The 23171-nt window shown below is 44.8% G+C and overlaps 3 protein-coding genes across 6 annotated transcripts; all 3 read left to right on the top strand.

The window, feature by feature from the left end:
• Positions 1-118: 118 nt before the first annotated feature.
• Positions 119-8603, top strand: MRPS15 (mitochondrial ribosomal protein S15). Its single transcript, XM_062594128.1, has 8 exons — positions 119-251; positions 2016-2078; positions 2600-2675; positions 3529-3577; positions 4413-4497; positions 6196-6254; positions 7440-7631; positions 8398-8603. The coding sequence occupies exons 1-8, from the start codon at positions 152-154 to the stop codon at positions 8524-8526; spliced, it is 753 nt and encodes a 250-aa protein (XP_062450112.1). The 5' UTR covers positions 119-151; the 3' UTR covers positions 8527-8603.
• Positions 8604-9982: 1379 nt separating this feature from the next.
• Positions 9983-21153, top strand: OSCP1 (organic solute carrier partner 1). Of its 2 annotated transcripts, XM_062594284.1 has the most exons (11): positions 9983-10139; positions 12425-12454; positions 15752-15906; positions 16370-16537; positions 16829-16909; positions 17564-17667; positions 18038-18166; positions 18722-18791; positions 19527-19666; positions 20412-20475; positions 20999-21153. In XM_062594284.1, the coding sequence occupies exons 1-11, from the start codon at positions 10028-10030 to the stop codon at positions 21113-21115; spliced, it is 1170 nt and encodes a 389-aa protein (XP_062450268.1). In that variant the 5' UTR covers positions 9983-10027; the 3' UTR covers positions 21116-21153. The 2 variants fall into 2 exon arrangements, with proteins under 2 accessions (XP_062450268.1, XP_062450269.1); XM_062594285.1 differs by lacking the exon at positions 12425-12454.
• LSM10 (LSM10, U7 small nuclear RNA associated) lies at positions 21023-22516 on the top strand. Of its 3 annotated transcripts, none has more exons than XM_062594288.1 (2): positions 21023-21080; positions 21777-22516. In XM_062594288.1, the coding sequence occupies exon 2, from the start codon at positions 21784-21786 to the stop codon at positions 22153-22155; it is 372 nt and encodes a 123-aa protein (XP_062450272.1). In that variant the 5' UTR covers positions 21023-21080; positions 21777-21783; the 3' UTR covers positions 22156-22516. The 3 variants fall into 3 exon arrangements, with proteins under 3 accessions (XP_062450272.1, XP_062450270.1, XP_062450273.1); XM_062594286.1 differs by lacking the exon at positions 21023-21080 and adding an exon at positions 21322-21338; XM_062594289.1 differs by lacking the exon at positions 21023-21080 and adding an exon at positions 21371-21467.
• Positions 22517-23171: the final 655 nt, after the last annotated feature.

Here is a 23171-nt window from a genome sequence, read left to right as displayed (position 1 = left end):
CCAGGCCAGGCCAGGCCGCGCCGCCGCCCCCGCCCCGCGCCCATCGATGCGCTCGGCCGCTGGCTCCTGGCGGCGCCCGCTCGGCGCTCGGCCGGCCGCGCCTGGGGCAAGATGGCGGCGCCCGTGGCGGCGGGGCGGTGAGGCGCGGGCCATGCTGGCGCTGCGGACGGCGCTGGGCCGCTGCCTGGCGGCGGCCCGGGACGTGGCCGGCGGCGGCGCGGCGGCCTGGGAGCTCGTCCGCGGCGGCACGGGTGAGGCGGGCTCGGGCCGCCCGAGGGAGGGCGTTGGGAGGAGGCGACAGGGCCCCGGGGCAAGAAGGGGCTGGAGGGAGGGGCCGGGGCGGGGAGCAAGGCTCAGGGGTGGCCCGGGGGGCAGAGGCCGGGGCAGAGGCGGTCTCGGGGGTAGGAGTAGCCGAGGGAGGGGTAGAGGGGACGGAGGTGGCCGTGGGGGCCCTGAAAGATCGGGGGCTGGGATGATCCTGGGGTGGCCCTGGGGGCTGGGGTGGCCCTGGGACCACCCTGAAGGCAGGGAGCTTTGCGGGCTGGGGCAGGGGGCTGGGGTGATTCTGGAGAGTAGGGTGTTGGGGGGGCCTGGCGTAGTCCTGGGGGCAAAGGCAGGGGTGATCCTGGTTGTCGGGAAGCCCCCAGGGGTGTCCCTGAAGGTACAGGGGGTCAGCAGCGCTCTCGCAAGTGGCAGCGATGTCTAGAGGGACCCAGAGCGTGGGGAGAGCCGTGCAGTGGGGCAGGGAGCTGGGGTGACCCTGGGTAAAGACAGAGGCATCTCTGGGGCGGGGGTGGGTCCTCATGCGGGAACGGTTGGCGCTGAGGTGGCCGCATGCCCGTGCTGGGGGCAGCAGGTCACCGTGTGGCAGCCTGAGCCACGGAGCAAGGCCTTGTCCCCTCGGAGAGGGGCTGGGTGCAGGGCGAGGGCTGGGTGCGGGGCGAGGGCGTGTGAGCCTCGAGCGTGCCACGGGCAGGGGAGCCAGGCACAAAGCGAGTGCCAACGGGGCACTTCTGGTGCTGGAGATTGCCTGCTGGCACCCCTCGTCTGTGCGCTGCTTCTGACACCCGCGGCCCTTCCCTGAGCATGGCAGGGAGATGAAAGCAGCTGAGCTAGCTCTGAGACCAGAGTAGTTCAGATACAGCATGCACACAGAGAAGTTACTGAGAGCTGGGCTAAGGTGTGAGTTAGAGCTCTGTAGTTCTGTCTGCATACAGTTACCGCGTAGTAAGCGTGAGATGGCGTGCTGAGCCACAGGGAGGGCTGCCCCACGCTCACCAGTCACTGTGTGCATGCTGGAAGGGGAAGGAAGACTGTGCAGAGACCTCGTGTGTCGCAAATCCAGAGCTTAGCTAGCTTACTTCTCAGCAGATGCCTTTTGTAGGCAGGTACATGGACTTGCAAACAGTCTGTACTTGAAGATGTGTTTGTGGCAGAGGTCAGTAACCTGAAGCAGGTATTGACTCCAACAGCTAGGGCCTTAGAAGGGTAGTTAGAACAGTTATCTCTGATTGAAGAACAGCTCTGTTCAGGCTGATGGTGAATATTCTTGTCTGTGTCAAGGTGTCCTGGTCAAAGGTTATTGCCAGGTCTCACTGCCTCTCTACTCTGCCACTGGAACTCTTGGAAACCCATCCAACTTGCACGTGAAGTTAGTCAGATTAGTTCAGACCATCAGCTTAAACCCTTTAAATGAACACAGTTCAGCTGGGGAACACTCACGTTATCTGCTCAGCAGCAGGTCGGGCATTTGTAGTGTTTTCTTGCTAGCTCTGTCCTTCCCATCATTTGGATTTAGAGTACACTCAAGTGGCACAGCTTCACCCATTTGTTTCAACACCAGGATGAGAACCATACTGTGACTGTTCCACACTGCATGTGGGACAAAAGACTAGATTGACTACTGACTACCTCTGGATCTAAATTCTATTGTAGAACTGGTGGTACTTAATCAGTATATAGGTAAAAAAAAAAACATGCATAAGTCTGATCAATCTTTTCTTCCTTCTGTCAAGCTTCCAGTCCCTTTATTCAGAGAGCCAGATGTTACGCCAGGCCTGTAAGAAGAAAAAAGAAAGGTACGTCTGGATTATGAGGCCCCATTTTAAAATGTTTTACTCTTGACTCTATCAGAGTTGTGCAAGAAGAGAGGGTGTTTGAAGAAACTGGCTAGACTTGGCTAGACAAAGACATGGTGACAGTCCCACTTCAAAGGGGAGATTGGACTGGAGACTTTGCAAGGTCCCTTTTTGCAGTTCTATGACTCTATAAATAATTTCATGCAAGCTCAAAAGTTATTCAGAAAATTCAGCAGTTCATGAATATGCTGCAAATTAGCAACTGTCTTCGGCAGTTCTGATCTCACTGGGCTATATACCATGTAGTAAATCCAGAGTGCTGAAGGCAAGAGGCTGGACCCCATTTTATTAACTGAATTTCTCTCATCTTACCTTGATCTTGGAACTGCCCTCTAAGTTCATCCTTTGGAGTATCCAGTCTATTTTCTTTGCAGTTTGTTTCCTCTGATCTAGTTTGCGAGCATGAGTCGGAGCTCTGACTTACTACTGCTGTTCCTTAAATGTTTATTTTTTCTTTGTAGACTTCCCCAGTCATTTAGATGACCTTCCTCCAACAATGCTGAAGAAAGATTACACCAATGTAACAATAATAAATAGGTACGGTGTAGGTAAAGGGAATGACTATTCTCTTCCAAGTTTTGTATCTTAGACTCACACTGTCACAATATGCAGTAGCTGTTGCCTGCTCAATACTTACTTAATACTCTGTGGTCACTGATATGCAGTTTAGCAGAGAAATGGAAAATTGTTCTGAATGTCAAATTTGCAAAAGCAGTCACTGATTAGGGATGTGTTAATTTTTTGTTCACATAGCATAAGATACACTGAACCTATTTCTCAGAAGTGCTCATTGCCCAGTTCTTCCACGGACATCCCAGTCCTTGGAAATAATTTATGCCTGTCTTGAAATCAGATACTAGAGAATATATAGTTAAACACTTAAAATGAGTGGCTGCTTCTGAAATCTGGACCCAGAGGTTTTATGTTTTTAGGCTTTGATTCCAGAACTGCTTATGTGTGATGCTTGGAGAGCCCCAAGTGGCAAAAATGAGACTTTCACAGACCTTTGAAAGTGCAAGTCTTGAAATTAATCATTTTGTCCTTGACTGCTTACATGAGGGTTAATCTTCAGCACCCAGTTTGCACATAATACTGTTTTTGGAGCTGCTAAGATTTCACCGTGGTTTTAAATAAGTCCTGCTGTGCTTCCCACAACAGCAGAACTGTTTGCTATTTCTGTAAACTTAGATGTGATTTTTCTTAGGAACACAAGAAATAGCTTTTGGCTGACTGTTTTGGGGGTAAGGAAGTTGCTCTAAATTTATAGAATAAATTGAAGTTCCTTAAATAACTTTGAGAGAAGTTAATTTGTTCTGAAAACCTAACTTTATTTCTGTTGTTAAATACACTTTTTTTCTTGCTTATAAACTTATCTGTAACCTCCTTGCAGTGTTGACGATGTAGTGAAAAGATTATTGTCGCTGGAAATGGCAAACCAGGTTAGTGTCATTCTACCTGACAAAAAACTATAAGGTTTAGTGACCACAGCCATGTAAGATTTACCTATATGGTTAAATGCTCTTCAATTACTTTTTAAAATAATTTTGTTGAGTGACTGCAAAGTATTAAATACAGAATGGTGTTTAGTTTTGCATACTCTTGAAATTTATCATGAAGTAAAATCCCTTATGATAGTAAATACACATTAAAGTAAAAGAAGAACATATTTCCACCTATGATTTTTTTAAAATGCAGCTCGATTATATATTACTGCTGATTGTTGGCCCATGTTCCAGAAGATAGTATACTGGACAGCAGATGTTCTGCAAACGACTTTGGTTGGTTGGTTAGGTTTTTTTTTGTTTTTTTGTTTTTTTGTTTTTTTGTACACTGAAACTACGTACGAAGTCAGAAATGCTGGACAAAGATCTTGCCCCTTCTTGTGGCTTACCACATAAACCTGAAAACGTGCAACAAACAGAGGCTACTGCTATGTGAGATCAGCCTTGCTTCTTTGCCTTCTCTTCACGAGAATGGCGGGGCCTCTTCAGCCCCCTTCTTTTGTAGTCTTGGGAAGAAGGATGCAGCTGTACTGTTGACTTAAACAAGAGTGACTCTGTCTTCTGCTGAGATCTTTTCTGTGCTGCTTCCCTGATATACTTTGCTATGAGTGTTACCTACATGCAGTAAGTTCTTTTTTTGCAGCATTTTTTGCATATTTGTGATGGACATTGAGTAAAGCTAGTAATTACAAAGCCTTTATCTAGACACTTGGGGAGGGAACTAGGGTGTCTCATACCTGAGGAGTGACAAGCTCTTTTCTGTTATCCACAGAAGGAGAAGATGAAGATAAAGACTCAGCAGCTAGTGGAGAAGGTCAGGAGGTCTCCCAACGACAATGGCTCCTTTGAGGTGCAAAGTATGTTAGAGAAGCAGAAGCAAGTTGTTGGCAGATGAAATTTCTCTGTCCTTTTATTCAGCTATTCCCACCCCATCACTTGAAGTTTCCGGTATCAGTTGGGAGGATCTCTTTCAGGAGAGCACCTGGGAGGCAGCTAGCTGGCAGTATGCACTGGAGGACCTATTCAGGTCCCATTCATTTGGGAATGTTGCAGAGAGAGTGCATGGCAGAGGGAGCAGTTTGAACACATATTGTTAGCATCTGTAGCTAGAGAAGTCCTGAAGAAATCTGAAAAGCACAGGTTACTGCCTGCCCACCACAGGGGAGTTCAGTATGTGTTTGTTTATCAGTACAAATGAAGGACTTTCCTAGATATGTTGGAGAGAAAAGTCACGTAAGATTTTATAGCATATCACTGCATTGCCCAATGTGACATTGTAAAAGCCCCTCTTTTATCAGTGTTTTCTCATAAGAGAATCTTTCATGGCTCTGCTTCACATGATTAGGGTAATGCTTCTCTAAAATAGTCTGTACTACTGCAATTCTTTCACAGTGATGTATGCCTTCTCGTTTTGTTTCCACGGCTTCTATACCTGCAATGTTCAATCTATATCTGAATGAAACAGGAGCATGAAGAGAAAAGTGCATGGCAGGAGTTTTGTTGAAAGATCACTTTCTGGATTTGGAAACAGAACCATTTTCTGCCCATATATGAATCTTATTTCCTGAAATCATACGGGATGGTAGCAGAGTCTGCAGCCAGGCTGCTGCAGCACAGTTCACTGATAGAGTATTTTTCTATAATTTTTGAAAGTATTCACATACCTCAGCCCTATAAAATATCTAACCTTACATTTAAAGCTTTGCATAACTGGACAACATTTTCCTGCATGACTGCATCTGTAAAAGAGATGTGCTTGGCAGGGATCATCTCAGGCTGGTGAAAGTGATGTGAAGCACCAGAAATTTAGTGGCACAGTTGACTCCATTCCAATTTTATCTATTAAAAATGTCTACTAGGCTGCTTTCCAAATCCCTATTCTATATCCACCCCCTAAAGGCAGCATGTGCATTATTCTGCTTGAAGCGCTCATGTGACATGAACCATTGTACTGCATTCAATAAAAATGGAAATATCAAGTTTAGCCATGGAAACTGAAATCCTTTTTCCGTAAGAGAGGTCTGGCTGAAGCACAGAGTAGGGACAGTGCAGGAGTGAAGCCCTTATCACCGTTGACCCAGATGCACTCCTTTCTCATGAATAAAAGCCTTCAGTTTCTCAAGCTGCCACTAGCACCTTTCTCCAAAACATGAGATTACCAAAAAAATTAAGTATAACTTGATGCTGCTGTTAAAAAGAAACTCGTAAGTTGTGTCTGTTCCTCCAAAACTTAAATGAAGTGAAGAAAACTGCATGTAAAGTCACTGGTAATTAAGTAAGGCATTTTAGGGATAAATTCATATGATATGTTGTTAAAAATTTAAGCACTAATTAAGCAGCTTTACAGTAATAGTTCTCACTTGAGCTTGTAGTTTATGTTTCATGGTTTGTTTTGCATTTATTTAGAAAGCTGTGCAGTAATATTTGCTGTGGTGCACTGGGCACCCATAAGGGCAGCAATCCTTAAAGGATCATTTGAAATGGAATGCAGATGATATGGTCTCACACTAGCAGGCTGCTGATTTCATGCGTTTTCTTATGTCTGTCCTTTATAGTTGCTATGTTGACTGCCAAGATTCGCACTTACGAGGAACATCTTCAGAAGCATCCCAAGGTATCGGTAATCTGAGCCTGCAAGTCTGAAACAGCAGCTGTGCTGGTTGTTTTCCGAGTTCAGCGCAAAAGGATTTTAGCTCTGGGTATGGGGAGGGTGGAAACTAAATTGGTTTATAAAATAGCTATAACTTTTTCCTCATGTCAGGCTAAGAAGTTGCTGGCTCAGTCACAACTGAATATGCTCTTTTTGTTACTGGCTTGGTGGAAATGGCTTGGCGAATACTTTTGAACGGAGTTTAGCTAAATAAGTTCTTTTTGCAGATACGGTGTCATTGCTTAGCTTTCAACGTAATTAATGTGAATGCTTCAGCTGTATTCTCACTGTGTTCCACCTGTGAAAGTGTTTAGCAAACAGGACTCTATTAACATCATAATAACTAGTTTGCCACCTAAAGTTACTTGGGTTCAAAGCCCAAATGTGAAACATCACAACCTGTAAGCTTATGAACGAGATATCTTAAAGTTTCTTAATACAGTTGAAAAAGGCAGGAAAGGTATTATTGAACTATTTTTGCAAAAGTTCATAATTATTTGTTACTTATAAAAGTGTGAAGGGTAAACCAGAATAGATTTCAGTTTTAAGAAGGCAGAAGCTGTACAAAATGTTTCAGCAGAAAGTGACCTTTTGAAATTACTTGGATCAAGCCTGCTTCTTACAAGAATTGGTTCAAGTTATGCATGCTCCCTTCCAAAGAAAACCCCAAACTGTTAGGTGGAGCCAAGTCACATTTTATTTTCGTATTTCATAATTAAATTCTTAACAAAATGCTTCCATGTTATTTTTGGAACTATACATTTCAGGACAAGCACAGTTTTTAGCCAGTGGGCCTTCCCTGTAGTCTTTTCTTTCTAGCTATTGCAGATTTTGCCAGTAGAGGGGAAAGTGAAAGTGAGATTTAGGGGAAAAAATGCACTACTTGAAACTGTATACTAGTTGAAAGAAATCTTTGGCATTGGGGGCAGAAGGTGCAAATGCAAAACATAAACATTAAAAAAGCATTTCCAAAGAAAAGTAAATTAAATCTTGTAATGACCTAAAGTGCTTACAATATCTGCAATTGTTCTAAGATGCTGTCTTTAATCTGATTGTTTCCTTTTAGCCATGATCTGGTTAATTTTAAGTATTTTATTGGAAGGAGAGTACAATCTATCTGCAATCTAGTGAACATTAAGTCCTTTGCAGGATAAAAATAACCGTCGTCGCATGCTGATGGATATGGATCGCCGGAAGAAACTCCTTGCATATCTTCGTCGTGTCCGCTATGACGTCTTTGAAAACACTTGCAAGCAGTTGAATATCCAGTATACTTTGCCCCCTGCCTACTCCAGAAGGATCACCAAGCGCTGGCTCATTAAGAAGGCTTTCTGCCTCAAGGTATGCAGCAATCAAAAGGAGAAAGACATAGAGCTGGACTGGAACAAATCTCTTTGGTAGAAGAGCACAGTTAAGACAATTAGAAACAGTCCATAGATAAAAATTCTTTTAGGCTGTCTTGAATTTGGAGCTACAGGGATAATATAGGGAGAGTAATACATAAGCTCTACAAAAAGCTCCCAAAAGACAGTTATGTAGTGGGCAGTGAGGCTTGTGCTGCGGATGTGCTCTGCTTGAGAACTTGAAGTTGTGCTACTAGTTTGTTCAGAAACATTTGTGCACTGACTCAGAACAGCCTTTCTTCAAACCTCATTAGAGCAACTAATATGTGAGACTGTTACATCTGATGGCGCCTTGGGAGCAGAGGTGTGGGTATGGCCAGTGTCTGCTCTCTCTCACTCTCCATAAATTGGTGTAACTGGTGTGTGCAGTATCCTTTAGTGTAACTCCAAGTGGAATGAAAAAGCTAGACAGTGCCTTCAATTTACAGCTAGTAAACTTCAATCCACTGCAGTTATAACTAAAGGACGGGTAGGTAGAACAGAATACCTGAGAGCTGGTACCTTAAAACCGGGGCTGTTGGGAGTCCCAGAAGGAAGCGCATGGGAAGGAGCTGATGTGACTTAAACACACTGGGTGCTTTCTGGCCTCAGCTGCAGGAAGTCCCTGCTCTGGACTGTAACAGCCAGCAGCACTGCAGGATCCTTCTGGTATCAGCACCCAGCTTTCTCTTCCCTTCTCTCACCTTCTTGTGCTTCTCTTGCAGGTTTTTAAGGAGGCGCAGAAGCTGAAAGCACCGGAGAGACTAAAGCAGAGACAGGAGTGGCGAGAAAGAGCAAGAGCCAGAGCTGAAAAGGAGAAACAGGTGCAGCAAAGCGAGGGGACCCCTGTGTAGCAGCAGGCCAAGAAGATCCTGTTCTGTCTGCATGTGCAGAGCCAGTCACTTTAAAAATAAACAGACTAAAGGCACTGCGTCCTTTGTCCCCGTGTTTGTGCACCACCTGGGAGTACTCAAAACCACGCACTGGGTGATGTGTTTTAGAGCTTTCATGCGAGGCTGCTGCTCGGAGCCTGCCCTGAGCAGTTCGTTCTGCGTGTGCGTGCGCGTGGGGGTGCGCGTGGGTATGTGCAGTGTGCTTGTGCGTGCACTGGGGTGTGTGTGTGTGTGTGTGCAGGGCACCTGTGTGCAGTGTGCGTGTGCAGCGTGTGGGTGTGTGTGGGTAGGTGCAGTGTGCCTGTGCGTGCACTGGGGTGTGTGTGTGTGTGTGTGTGTGTGCAGGGCACCTGTGTGCAGTGTGCGTGTGCAGCGTGTGGGTGTGTGTGGGTAGGTGCAGTGTGCCTGTGCGTGCACTGGGGTGTGTGTGTGTGTGTGTGTGTGTGCAGGGCACCTGTGTGCAGTGTGCGTGTGCAGCGTGTGGGTGTGCATGGGTACGTGCAGTGTGCTTGTGCGTGCACTGGGGTGTGTGTGTGTGTGCAGGGCACCTGTGTGCGTGTGCAGCGTGTGGGTGTGCGTGGGTAGGTGCAGTGTGCTTGTGCGTGCACTGGGGGGGGGTGTGTGTGCAGGGCACCTGTGTGCAGTGTGTGTGTGCAGCGTGTGGGTGTGAGTGGGTAGGTGCAGTGTGCTTGTGCATGCACGGGGGGTGTGTGTGTGCAGTGTGTGTGTGCAGCGTGTGGGTGTGAGTGGGTAGGTGCAGTGTGCTTGTGCGTGCACTGGGGTGTGTGTGTGTGTGCAGTGTGCGTGTGCAGTGTGTGGGTGTGAGTGGGTAGGTGCAGTGTGCCTGTGCGTGCACTGGGGTGTGTGTGTGTGTGTGCAGTGTGCGTGTGCAGCGTGTGGGTGTGAGTGGGTAGGTGCAGTGTGCTTATGCGTGCACTGGGGTGTGTGTGTGTGTGCAGTGTGCGTGTGCAGCGTGTGGGTGTGAGTGGGTAGGTGCAGTGTGCTTGTGCGTGCACTGGGGTGTGTGTGTGTGTGCAGTGTGCGTGTGCAGCGTGTGGGTGTGAGTGGGTAGGTGCAGTGTGCTTGTGCGTGCACTGGGGGGGGGTGTGTGTGTGCAGGGCAGGGCACCTGTGTGCAGCGGCGTGCTTACGCACGCGTGCCTGTGCGTGCACAGTGTGTGCTCTGCTCCTGCACACGCAGGGCGGTTACACGCGCACGCGTGCCAGTGCGCACCCGCGCAGGGCGCGCGCAAGCGCCGCGCGTGCCTGTGCCCGTGCTTTGCGCGTGCGCGCGCGCAGAGGCGGGGCTTGAGCGCGCAGAGGCGGGGCTTGAGCGCGCAAGGGCGGGGCTCCGCCCCTCCCGCCCTGCCAAGACGGCGGCTCCTGATTGGCCCCGCGGCGCGGCCGGTTGCCGGGCAACGGCGGCGGCGGCGGCGGACGCGGGGTGCCGCTGCCGCGGCGCCATGTCGGCGCGGACGCTGCCGCTGCTGTTCCTCAACCTGGGCGGGGAGATGCTCTACATCCTGGACCAGCGCCTGCGCGCCCAGAGCATCCCCGGCGAGAAGGCCCGCAAAGGTGAGGCGGCGGCGGGGCCGGGCCGGGCCGGGCCGGGCGGCGGCCGTGAGGGAGCCGCAGGCGCCTCGTCCCCCGCCGGGCCGCGCCGCGCCGCGCCCGGCCGCGCAGGGAGAAGCGTTTCCCGCAGCCCTGCGCTGGTTTTCACTCGTAGGCTCTCCCGCGAGGCCGGCGGGCTGGGGGCTGCTCGGCCGCCTGCCTCAGCACCGCGGCGGTCTGTGCAGACCCGCGCCCGGGGAGGCGGCGGCGGCGGCGGGGCGGGGCGTGGTGTGGCTGCGGGAGGGAAGGACTCCCCCTCCGGCAGCGCGGGGACCGCGGAAATTCCGCCCGCGGAGCCGCGCTTTCGCGGCCGCGTTTCCACCGCTCTGTTGCCCGCCTTCTCGTGGCTGTGGTTCAGGCCGTCTCTGCTCCTGGTTAACCTGAAGCAAGCCAAGGAAAGTGGGCAATAAACAGCGAATTTGAGATGCTCCCCAAAAGCACGAAGACGGATATTTAGAGTAACTGCTAATGATAGTTTACAGTAGAAAGTCAAGCTCTGTTTACTTGATTTCTCTGTCAGAAGGTGCATTTGCACCATTACATAGGACCAGCTCTTACAGGGCTTTGCTGAAATACAACCGGTTTCGATGCTGCTGCAGAGAGATATGTTGTTCGTTAATAAACTGTGAGCACGTGGTCACTTTTTGGTGGTGATTCTCTCATGAGATAGAGGAACAAATATGAATATACTTGCTGTACTGTTATTGGAAGGATACTTCAAAGGTAATGGAACTTCATAGTGTCTGTGTCTTGGCCAAGCACTTCCCTTACTGTAGTAGTTCCCTTACTATAGTTTAACACCTGAATCACAGTAGCTGATGATGTGTTTCTCTTGATGTAAATTTGAAGTAAAATCTTTTGAGTTAAACACCTTTCATGAAGTTCCTTCAATAATGACTGCTTGAAGCTACTAATGTGACCTTTATTCACCTCTTCAAGAAAATCATCGTTGTGCCATATAAGCTAAAGATTAGTAAATGTACTCAAAAAGTTTGAACAGATTCCTTTAGCTGAAAAAATGCAGTAGCTTGTGAAGTGTGTATCAATACAATAGAAACTGAAGTAAACTTCAGTATTTCTGTATGTGGTTCAGTGGTTGTTGTTTTGGAAATGTACTTTTGGCACCAAAGTAACTCAAAACTTAATCTTCTCAATCCAGGTCCTGAACTGTTTCAGGAAAACTATCTTTTTTTTTTTTTTTTTTTTTTTTTCTTTGCAGTCAAGAGTGATTTCTTTTTCTTCTCTTTGTTTTTACTTTGTTTGTTTGCTTGTTTGTTTTAAGACCTGTGGGGAAAAAAACCACACAATTAAGATCAAGTAAAATAAAGATGGCTCCTGAGACCCTACTCCAGCTTTAGTGAAAAATCTCTGTCTGTCTAGCATTTTGTCAAAACCTTCCTGAAAGTAGATTCCTTTTATTCAGATGCATGCACAAAAAGTCCAGCCGTAAAGCTAACCACCTCTCTGTTTAGCACTTTTAAGTTCAAACAGCTTTGCATTTAAAAACTTTTTGCTCCCTGTTACGTGAGGGGGAATGCAGCTCAGAAAGCTTTAATATTTTAATAAAAAGAGAGGTTGAAGAGGTTGTTATATTTTTTTTTCTTGTTATCTATCCAATATGACAAAAAGAACTAAACGATAGTAAAGGTTTTATTACAGCAGTGCAATTTTTAGTTGTTCACATTACATCTTAAGAAAATAATCTGACAGTTTACTTGCTGTACTGCTATTCATATAATTGTAAGTTTGTAGCTTAAATTAAACTACTTACATATTCTGGAATATCTCTGCAGGAGAATTAGACCTGTACTAGTTTATCCATACCTGTATTTCATTGTTGAAAAATTTGGCTCTTATTTTTACCAAGATGTGCTTTCATCTACATTGTGTCAGTTCTTAAAACTATTCACTCAAGTATTATTCACTTACAAGTGAACAGTAAATGTGATTGTGCAGAAAACTTCCCAAGCTAGATGCAGAACATACTAAGCATCTATCGGGTAAAATATTAGCTCTAATGAAGCAACAAGATTTTTTTTTCCAAGGGGAGAGCAGGATTTCATCTTTTGTGTTTTCACTGAAAGACGTCAAATAACACAACAGTTCTTTCTTGCTAAGTACTGAATGCTGATAAGAAAAACAATGCCCATTAGTTTGATTTTTCTTTTTTAGTTTATTTCTTTTATTCTCCTTGAAACTATTGTTCTTACTTCTTGAACCAATGTTTTTGTTTTATATGCTTCGTGTAGATGAATGGACAGATGTGGACAGGAAACGAGGTACTGTAATCTTTTAGCTGCATGCAGTAGACAAACGCAAGTACATGCACACACCTGAGGCTCATTGTATATAAACACACTCTATGCTGCTTCTGCAGCCTTCTAATGATAGCATCAGAGATGGGTAATATTCTTCATCTGTTTGTTAAATGCATTTTTAGTAGCTTTTGATCTTCAGAAAAATAGAAAACACTTCTAAATCATGTGGCTTCTAAAATAACCTATTTGTTAATTTAATCAAGAAAATACATGTAAATAATTCATAACTTGGCTAGAAAGACCACTCTGGTAGTAAATGGTATTAACATTTTGCTAACATCAAGTGAATGCAAGCATATTCACAATGCTCCTTACGCAATTATGTTGTTGTCTTGCTTAAATGCAGGAATATCAGGTATGCTGCATTTCTCTAAGGGTATTTCTAATTGTTTAGAGTTTTGACAGGTACACTCCAGTGAAATTTTAAGACACTGCTGTCCTAGCTGCTTACCCATCTCTCTGCCAGTGGTCACCACCCTTGCAGCAGAGTGATCACAAAGGAGCAGGTGCCCACAGTTCAGCTGCACTCATCAGCATGGTATCTTGCCTTAAATTATTGTTGTAGGTGGGCTTGAGCTAAGGCATCATATTTTTCAGTGGAGAAGCTAAGATGCGAGTATGCAATTGTTTCTAGTTTCTACTGTGAAATGGTAACCTCTAGCAAAGAGATGTGATAAGTGGCTGCATGAGGGAGTAAATCTCTTTAAATTACCACAGGATTTTTGCTAGGTGAACGTGAGTAGAACTTAGTGTCTCTTTGAGCAGCTGCCTTTTAAGTAAAATTGGGTTATGATTGGGAAAATGTTTAACATAAAAATAAAGCTAATACATGGTGAAAGTATGAAAAATATAAGGAGAAAATCTGAAACATGAGGCAGTAATTAGTTATTTTAATCATGAGAATGTACTATGAATGTGTACATGTTTATTTTTTGCAGATGGGGTCAGTTGCAATTATGGCTGTCAGCAATTAGGAATAAACTTGGACTTTTATTTCTCATAGAAACCCATTGCAAGTAGAATGTGTAACTGTTTCAGACTTTTAACATTCCCTTTGCTGCCTTGAATGTAATCTGAGAAGCATGAGCATAATCCAGACCCATGCCATGCATATGAGCCATGTTATGTTACAGTATGTTAGAAGTTGAAATGTGTACATCATCAGTGATGTGACACATGTCACAGCAAAAACCGCTGCAAGTCCTTAGCTTCTCTTTTGTGCATCATATTGTATGTACTTGGATCCTCTCTCTTCATCCCAGTTGATAAAATCCCTCTCTGCTAAATTGCTTTTATGCTATGTTGCTTGGTGTGCCATTATCCCTGAGCTAACACTCCTTTCTTTGTTATCGTCCATCATTAGAATGGTTTAAGTATTTCCTTAGGGATTACCTGTACTCTTAAGAGCTGTTTACTGTATCATCATCAGACAACTAAAGAATATTTTTCTTGATCACAGTATAAGGCAAAATTTCATATTTTTGTCGTAATTGATTACATTAAAAAGAGATACATACTAATATGTTACACTTTGTTTTCTCCACTCCTGTTAGCATGCTGACTTATATACTAATGTTCAATATACTGCAACAAAGTGAGGATTTGTGTCTCATACTGAAAACAAGTAGAGATTGTTTCATGAACAGTGTATTTGAAGAGAAGCAATTTTTTTTCCATTTGTAATTAGATGTATTTGTATCCATACTGCTCAGAAACTGAGCGGAATTGAGACCTTGTTGAATGGTTTGGGATACTTACAAGAGGGAATAATTAGCCATGTTATGTTACAATGCGCTAAAGTTGAAATGTATGGCACCAGTGACATGACACATGTAAGAGGGAACCTGTAAATAAACATCAGCTTTAAGCAAGGAGAGGGAAAATTGTTCCAGAAGGTAGTGACCCTATGGAAAACTAAACTGTCAGTATTCGGGTTCCCAGTGTCTAGAACATAGCTAGCGATATCCTCTAGGGAGTTAATCATCTAAGAAAAGATGAAGTGCCTGCTTCATTAACTGTCTTTTGACTGTTCTTATAGCTTCAGTACTACAGTTGTGAAAAATGAGGTATCTAAAACCATCAGTAAGTAATTATAACACTATTTCACGTGGCTAATGATTACCACTAAGCATATGTTCACCATTGTTTTTATTACTGCCCTGAGATTTTTGTAATCCTCAAGAATTAGCTAGCATTATGAACTTCAGTAACAGTCATCTGCTTAGGAAGATTCATCCTTGTACAATAATCTGTTAACTGCATTGTAAATTCTTGCACAATATTTCTTCAATAGAGAAATGTTTGTTTATGATAACTCTGTAGGATGTATCAGGTATTTGATAGAGAAAATATCAAATCCAGCACAAAAGCTAGGAAACTACATGTGCTTGAATCACTGCAAAATGTTTCTATCTTACTAAAGCTCAGTAACTAGAGCTTAGCCCTCATTCAGTACTACTGATCTTCACATATTATTGGGTAAGCCACCTAAGCATTTGTGTCTAAATTTACATGTATAAAATCAAGTACTATTAAGGAAGTTTATGTAGAGTTGTAAGCCTTTGAACTACTCTAGTATCCTCAGACATTACTATGTAAGAGCCCTGGGTTGCCTTCCACAGGTTCTAGTGATAGAAATGCTTCCTTAAATGTTTGTCATTCTTAATCTGTTTAACACGAATACTTCAAGAAGCCTTAAATAGTTCAAGAGGCCTCTGTTTAGGAGGAGGGAAAAATAGACTAATAGTGTCAGGGGTTGAAAAGAGAAGAGGGAAAGTCAGCTAGCTATAGTTTGTAAAAATCTAGAGCTAATGCAGAATAGTCATCTTCGGAAGCAGAACTTAAGCTCTTTATAGATGCGTACTAGAGTAGCCTGTAAACAAAACTCTTTTTTTTAAAAAAAAAAAAAAAAAGGGGGGGGAGCACTAGACATTGTTGTAAAAACAAGGCAAACAGTCTTAATCCCATTGGAAAATAGGGTTTGTTGTCTACATCCCAGTAACAGCCCTGCCTCTGGGGAAAGCCAGCACAGCTCATGCTGCTGGTTTAGACCAGTGTCGGACTGACTGAAATAAGTTGAAATTAGAGTGATGTGTGTGTGTGTGTGACTTACCTGTGCAGGGTTTGCACAGGTGAGACTTCATGTGGATCCTCACAGCTGTCATTGTTCCAGGTTCTCAGTGTGAAAGGAAATAGATGATTGCTTTATTCTGGAGGAAGGAAGAAAAAAAGAAAAAAATAGATTCTTTGTCTTTACAGTTATGAATGACATCATCACAACTATGTTCAATAAAAAATTTATGGAAGAGCTGTTTAAACCACAAGAACTCTATTCCAAGAAAGCTCTGAGAACAGTGTATGACCGGCTAGCTCACGCTTCAATCATGAGACTGAATCAGGCAAGCATGGATAAGGTAAAAAGACTATCTTTCTAGTCCTGACTATAATATAATATACTACACTTTCTTAAATGCTGCTGTTCACAAGTTCTTGATTATAGTAATTAGTACATGGCTTTATATTGCTGTAATAGTTGAGGTATTTTATAACAAACTTTTCCATTTGTTTTCTTTGTAAAATGGTTCTAAGCCTAGGAAACTACAGGGAAGTCCAAGATACCAGATATTTCAGTACCTCAACTCAAAAACTCCGTATTTCTTCTTTAATATCTAAATGCTTAACTTTAAGAGATTCAGTAAGCGTTCTTTGAATTTATTGGAATTTTTATATTAAGAAAGCTGAAATGATTCTTCTTACTATGACCAGGTGCTAGCATGAGTGTCTTAAGTCCTTTTCTATATCAATGTGTAATTAATCTAAGTGATGTTGCCATCTATGTTGTGGTGTAACCAAAACTTCACCTGTGTTACTTTGCAGCTGTACGACCTTATGACTATGGCTTTCAAATACCAAGTTCTGCTCTGTCCTCGGCCCAAGGACATCCTGCTAGTCACTTTCAATCATCTGGATGCTATCAAAGAATTCATACGAGATGCCCCTAGCATTCTTAACCAGGTGGACGAAACATTCCGGCAGCTGATTGAAGTAAGAATTTTTAGTTAAACTAGGGGACCCACTAGTATTCAGTAATTTTTTCAGTCTAGTTCTACAGGCTAAATATCACATCAGTAGGTGCCATATCAAGTGTGGAATTTGTCCCAACCTCAAAGAACTATCCAAATAATCTTCCTCTGTTTTGATGCTCAGGAAAACAAATTAGCCTCCTAGTTAACAGTGTTTTCTAATGTAACTACTGTAATTCTTTGGGCAAAGAATATGAGCATTTCAATGAAGCATACTGTTGCAAAACCTTACATTATGTTTTTTCTCTTTTAGATATACAGCTCTCTCTCTGCTGGTGAATTTCAACTGATCAGGCAAACACTCCTTGTTTTTTTTCAGGACATGCATATAAGGGTAAGGGAGCCCAATATAACTAGTTGGTAAGAACAGAAGGGAATTTTATTCTGTGGCTAGAATATGAAGGTATCTTGTTATATTTGTTATAAGTTTGGTTTTGTTACTTATGCTTGGCTTTGTTATGCTTGTGCTTGTGATACTCACCTTCAAAATTTCACAAATTGAGCATATCCACTATAATAGTACTCAATAATTCTAAAATATTATGAAAAAAAAACTAATCACCTGTTTTCCAAAGATGATTATTTAGACTGATTTCTGATTCAGTCTTTCATTAGTTTGTGTTTACAAATTTGAAAGAATATTACTTACTGGTATGGATTTACTTGATGATAAGCATGTTTTTCTTTTTAATAGAAACTTGATATGAAACTGAGAACCTGAGGCTTGAAGTCAAGGAGCTGGATGTTCTCTAAATGAATGAATCATATTCAAATGCATAAAAATTACACTTTTTTATGTTAGATCATTATGCCCATCCTTCTGACCACAATTTTGTAAGCTTTGGCCTGTATTGTAGTCTTTATATACATCAGAATCTCTAGGAAACCAGTTTCATGTCTAGACAGGAAAGCTGCAAGGTCAGATTTCAGAAAACTCGGATCAGAAGATATTTAACTGATGTTCTTGTGGGTGGAATATTTTTTACAGGTCTCCATCTTTCTGAAGGATAAAGTACAAAACTCCAATGGCCGCTTTGTGCTGCCAATATCAGGCCCTGTTCCATGGGGTACAGAAGTTCCAGGACTCATCAGGTAAATTTTGAACCATTGTTTATAAAGTTTGTAGTGCCTTGCATGCATGACTGCTCACAAAGGAATGGTCAGTCCCAGATGTCTTAATGGGACTTAGACTCAGGCTCAGACTATCACTCATGGTGCAGGGATATCTGAATCACTATTAAATATTACTTATGGGACAGGATTTGGGACTAAGTCTCTCAGCAATGAAACATTAAGCATGTTTTTTGTCATCCTCTATTCTAGAAAATTAGCTGTTACTTTTTAAAATAGGCTCCCACCAATTTACAGAATAGAGTTTTTTCCCCTTTCTTGTACAACAAGCAAAGCTATTCAGTACTGAAATTTACTACTGAATATGTTTCAATAATGACTTGTTTTTAAGGATGTTTAATCACAATGGAGATGAAGTTAAAAGAACTGAATTCACCACTGATGGAAATTATGTTATTCCACAAAGGGAAGGATCTTTTGATCTTTATGGAGACAGAGTCCTTAAACTCGGAACAAATATGTAAGTCGTTTTTGTCCTACATAGAAATGTGAAGGTAAATGATGATGATTGTATGCTTATCCAGAAGTACAGCATTGTTATTTTTGCCTCTTTCAATATTGCCATCTTGACTCCTTCACAGAGTGATCTCCTGAAAGAAAATATACTTAGCAATAGGCGTGTATAAATAGCTGTAAATAAAGAAGGAGCTGAAGTTTAATTCATGTCTGCAGTAGAGCTGAGTGAAGAGTATTCTCAACTGGTACTGCATATTCTCTGAAATATGATTTCATTTTAACTGCATTCAAGGAATGCTTTTTCTTTCCTGTGTTTGTATGATGTAATTTTTTCCATTCGTAGAGCAAGAGACAGCAGTGTTCGTTCTTATAGTTTTGTCGCTTCCACATTTTAATGAATCAATACTCCATACAACTGAATTGGAACGTCTTATTTTAGTTGTTTATTTGTCTTCAGAAAAATACTGCTGAACTATATTCAGATTCTATGCTGCTCCATTCTATGCTGGTATCACATACAGGTAGTGGGGTGCTCTTTCTTGTATGTTTTCCTCATTAGGTACAGTGTTAGCCGGCCAGTAGAGACACACGTGGCAGGATCATCCAAAAGTTTGGCATCCCATGCAAAGGTCAGTGTTCTTCTGTTCCTTTCTCTTGTTTAATTCTTGGCCTCAGTTGTAGTTTGTGTCTGTGTACACCACAGTCTGCTCGCACAGGGGTGGGAGTACTTCCTTTAATTAGTTTCACCACATTCGTTAGATCTTACATTCTGCTTACTCCATCTCTTAATGCATGGGGCACTAAATGAAACAACTATATCCATCTTCTCCAAAACATTTACTATATAGTTGTACTATCTACCTCTTTATTCACCTCCTTTCTCAAGCAAGCTATAACAATCTTTGTGGTCTACCCTTATGGAATAACTTCAGAAAAAAATGTTTTGTTGTCCTTCCTGAGCTTCATGCAATTCTCCAAGATTCCTTTAGAGCTAGGAGAGCAGCACATTTTCCTAGAGAGGCTTATATAGAGACTTATGTAATGGCAAGCTGAAATCTTGTTTCCTATCTTAATTGCTTCAGAAAACAGGAAACTGCTTTTACAGATTTTTCAGCTGTTTGATTTAACTGGAAAAGTATTTGGTCCTTGTTCTATAAACTCAACCAACTATTTTAAGTGTGTAACTGATAATTATGACTTACTTGCAATATTTCTACCATTAAAAATACAGAAATCTTGAAAAACAAGATTTACATCACCTTGAAAAAAAATTTATATAATATGAAAAATGAGCACAACTATTGCAGTCCTCATTTTCTTGTTAATCTGGCCAATTAACTCATTACTATTACTCTTTTCCACAGGAGAATATAACCCCTAATCCTCTTGCTAAAGAAGAAATGAACTTTTTGGCCAGGCTAATAGGAGGCCTGGAAATCAATAAACCTGGCGGCAGTGAGACAGGATTTCGACTAAATTTGTTCACAACAGATGAGGAGGAAGAGTATGTTCGAGTTGTGCTTGCTTGGGGTTTGTCCATAGTGCCATGTGGACAGTCCTGGAGACTGAAGCTGACCCTTAACAGCCTTAGAAACAGAATAAACAGTCTTTGTAGTATCTCCTTATTCTGGTCCAGATAGTCCCTTCAGGAACACAGACAGGAGCAGTTTCCCCAGCTTGACCTTTTTATTGGGACTACCAGTAAGGAGATCCATTTGTATTACTGTTGTTTCACTTGTGATGCAGGCGCTGGTCCCTGAGACGGCTTGTCCCTTCAAGTAGGACTGGCGAATCACCAGTCTGTGACTACCTGTGCTCAGCCCCTGTCACACAACCAAAATAACCTACATCCCTTTAGCTCTCCCATCCCACAGATACATACATACTTATCTCCTGAAATATATATACCTTAACAGTTGATCAGAGGTGGTAAGCCTAACAGGCCTGAATACCTTAGCCTCCTCCTAGCCGGGAGCAAAAGGGTAATGAGACATTTCATTATTTGATTTCTGCAGAATGTCGTTGTCTACTTTCATTCACAAATAAACTGAATGAAAGTGTCCCACTGTTTTACAGCTAGCATAGGAAATCCAAGACGGATAAAACTGCAAACTGAAATTTGCCTAGTAAAAATAGTGAAGTTGTTTAAACTGCATGTATACAGGAGCCTCATGAATCTGATTCTGTTTTCATCATTTACTTGTACATAATTATGGAATTAAGCATTCTTTTTCATATTTTCAATCAAGGCATGCAGCATTGACTAGACCAGAGGAGTTATCTTACAAAGTTATCAACATAGAAGCCACTCAGGTATGTACAGTGTATTTCAGATCTTTGAATCTATTTGTTCTTTTCTTGCTAAGAAATGAGTTTTACTGTAGTAGTGACTTAAAAATATATAAATGTATTGTTTTCAAATTCAGTTAAGCCCATAAAAAGTACAGGAAATACTAAATTTACAAACTTAACAGACTATAATTCAAATATTTCAAGTTCTATTACTTAGTAATATTTCAAATGTTTGAGACTTTATTATTAGAGTAAGTTTTAGGACTATATGGACTAGAGAACACACATGGGATTGCTGCCCTGTTTGTTGTTACAGCCTAATGCCTGTAAACACTTAAAGACCTCCTTAATTTTAACAAGCAATTGGGCATCTCCGAGTAAGGCTCCAGTCCCGCGGTAGTTTTGCAGGGAGGAATCCCAGGCGGGGTCGGGAGCCCAGGCGGGAGCGCGGCCAGCCCGGGAGAGCGCGCAGAGCGCCGGCAGGCGCTGCGGCACGCCGCGCCGCGGGCGGCCGGGCGCAGGCTGAGGCTCTCTCTCCGCGCAGGACCCGGGGCGGCGGCAGGAGCTGGCTCGCATCCTGGGGCAGCTGGAGGTGGCGGAGCAGCGCCCGGCCGGCACGGCCAAAGGCGAGGACCTCCTGGCGCTCATGGACGGGCTCTGACCGCGCGCGGCAGCATTAAACGCGCTGTTCCAGCCTGGCACCGAGCGAGAGTCCGGAGCGGCGCGGGCCGGGGCCGGGGGCGGTGGGAGCCGGGCGGGGGGCGGTGCGCGGGCCGGGGCCGGGGGGCGGGCGGCGCGGGGGCCGGGCAGCTCCGGGCCGCACTGCGCACGCGGCCGCTCCGCGCCGCCCCTTCCTGCCGCCGGGCCGGGCGGGCGCCGGGCGGGTGAGTGTGTCGGGTAGGGCGCGCATGCACACGAGCGTGCATGGGGAGGCGGGCCGTGTGCTCGCCCACGAGCACGGGGGTTCACGCGTAGCGTGGGTGCGCGAGTGGCGGGAGAGGGGCAGCGTGCAGGTGAGTGTGCGAGGGGGCACCTGTAGAGCGAGAGTGCGAGCAGCAGGAGTGGGTTGTATGGATGTGCGTGCAAAGGGAGGAAGAGTGTGGACGTGAGTGTGCAAGGAGAGAGGGCAGTAGGCAGACCGAGTGTGCAAGGGGAGGAGTGTGAAAGCATGCAAGGGAGATGCAGTGAATTTCACTGGTGACAGCACCACTGCATGTGCCCTGGGGCACAGAGCCTGGCTGACCTGGCCAGGGGGAGTGGGCAGTGGGGCGCGCAGGTGCTGGTCGGGGCGCAGCACGGCATCTCCTGTTCCTCTGCCACAGCCACGCAATGGAGGTCAGCCACTCTGTCAAGGAGCGCACTATTGCCGAGAACAGCCTGGTCATCCTCCTGCAGGGCCTGCACGGCCAGGTCACCACTGTGGACCTCCGTGATGAGAGCACCGCCACTGGGCGCATCACCAATGTGGATGCATTCATGAACGTGCGCCTGGCCGAAGTGACCTTCACAGACAGGCAGGGCACAGTGTCCCACTTGGATGAGCTCTTTGTAACCGGCAGGAACGTCCGCTATGTCCACATCCCTGATGAGGTGGACATCAGGGCCACCATCGAGCGGCAGCTGCAGGCAATCCACAGGGTCCGCTACTTCGGAGGCCGTGACAAGGGGAGGAAGGAGTTCCCTCGAGCGAAGCACAAATGATCCTCTTAGTGCTGCCAGATCTCCAGGCTCAGAACAGATCCTGGCATCATGTGCACAGAAAGGCAAGGACAGATTTGCCCCCCTTGACAAGACACTGGGGCTTCCTGCCAGCTGCTTCCACACCTTGCCCTGGGCTTCCCTCCCAGGGACAGCAGACTGTGCTTCTCCCCTGGCTGGTGCCTGTGGGAGAGCATAGGGACACTCAGTGCAAGTTTTTTTGTTTTGTTTTGTTTTTAATGAATAACCCTGCTTTAAAGGGTCTGTGATTTTTTTTCCAGCTCATTTCCTGTTTGGTTGGCAGCTACTCTGTATCCCTTCTCTGATTGCTCACCATTTTTCTTAAAGCCCTTTTGGTCAGAAACCACAGTTTAGTGTTATTGCTTGGCCGTGGTCTCCCACAGACATCCTGCTGCCCTCACAGCTTTGCCTTCCTAGCTAGTGGAGGCTGGGACCCCACTGCACTGCAGAAAGGGGGCAGGAAGAGACGCAGGTCTATGAGACAGCCTGAACACCCATGAGCCACAGAGCTGGCAAATCAAAACTCTGGATGCTAGTGTGCATCATGCTTGGTTGGCTGCAGCTCCCCAGGCAGCTCTTTTTCAGACGCCCACAGGTGCCCAGCTTCATTCCTCCTATAGCCCTGCTGGGTGTTTGCACCCATGGCCAAAAAGGGTGGGTGGGTGACAGAGGAGAAGGGGCTGTGCTGTTCTGCATGGACAGGTGCAAAGGTGCAGGGACTGCTCTGCTTGGGGCTCTGGGGAGAAGCAGCTGTGCTCAAAGCCCAGCGTGTGGCAAGCAGGAGGATGAAGAGGGCTCCTTGGTGTCGGCATGGGACCCTTCTGCTGCTGGAGCCGGACACGCTGGTCTCGAGGCAGGAGACGTCCTCCAGGGCAGACACCCTGCTGCACCTTGGTGTGTTGCTGGAGTCAAGCTGTCAGAGGGGCTGTGGATTGCTTTCCTGGCAGGGCAAAGAGGAGTCACAGACCTGGCTCATGCTGGCAGAGGGTGACTGGCAA

This window comes from Rhea pennata, chromosome 23, assembly GCF_028389875.1.
Source record: "Rhea pennata isolate bPtePen1 chromosome 23, bPtePen1.pri, whole genome shotgun sequence".
NCBI lineage: Eukaryota > Metazoa > Chordata > Aves > Rheiformes > Rheidae > Rhea > Rhea pennata.
The sequence above is the reverse complement of the archived record's forward strand: the minus strand, read 5'-3'. Positions and strand labels throughout refer to the sequence as shown.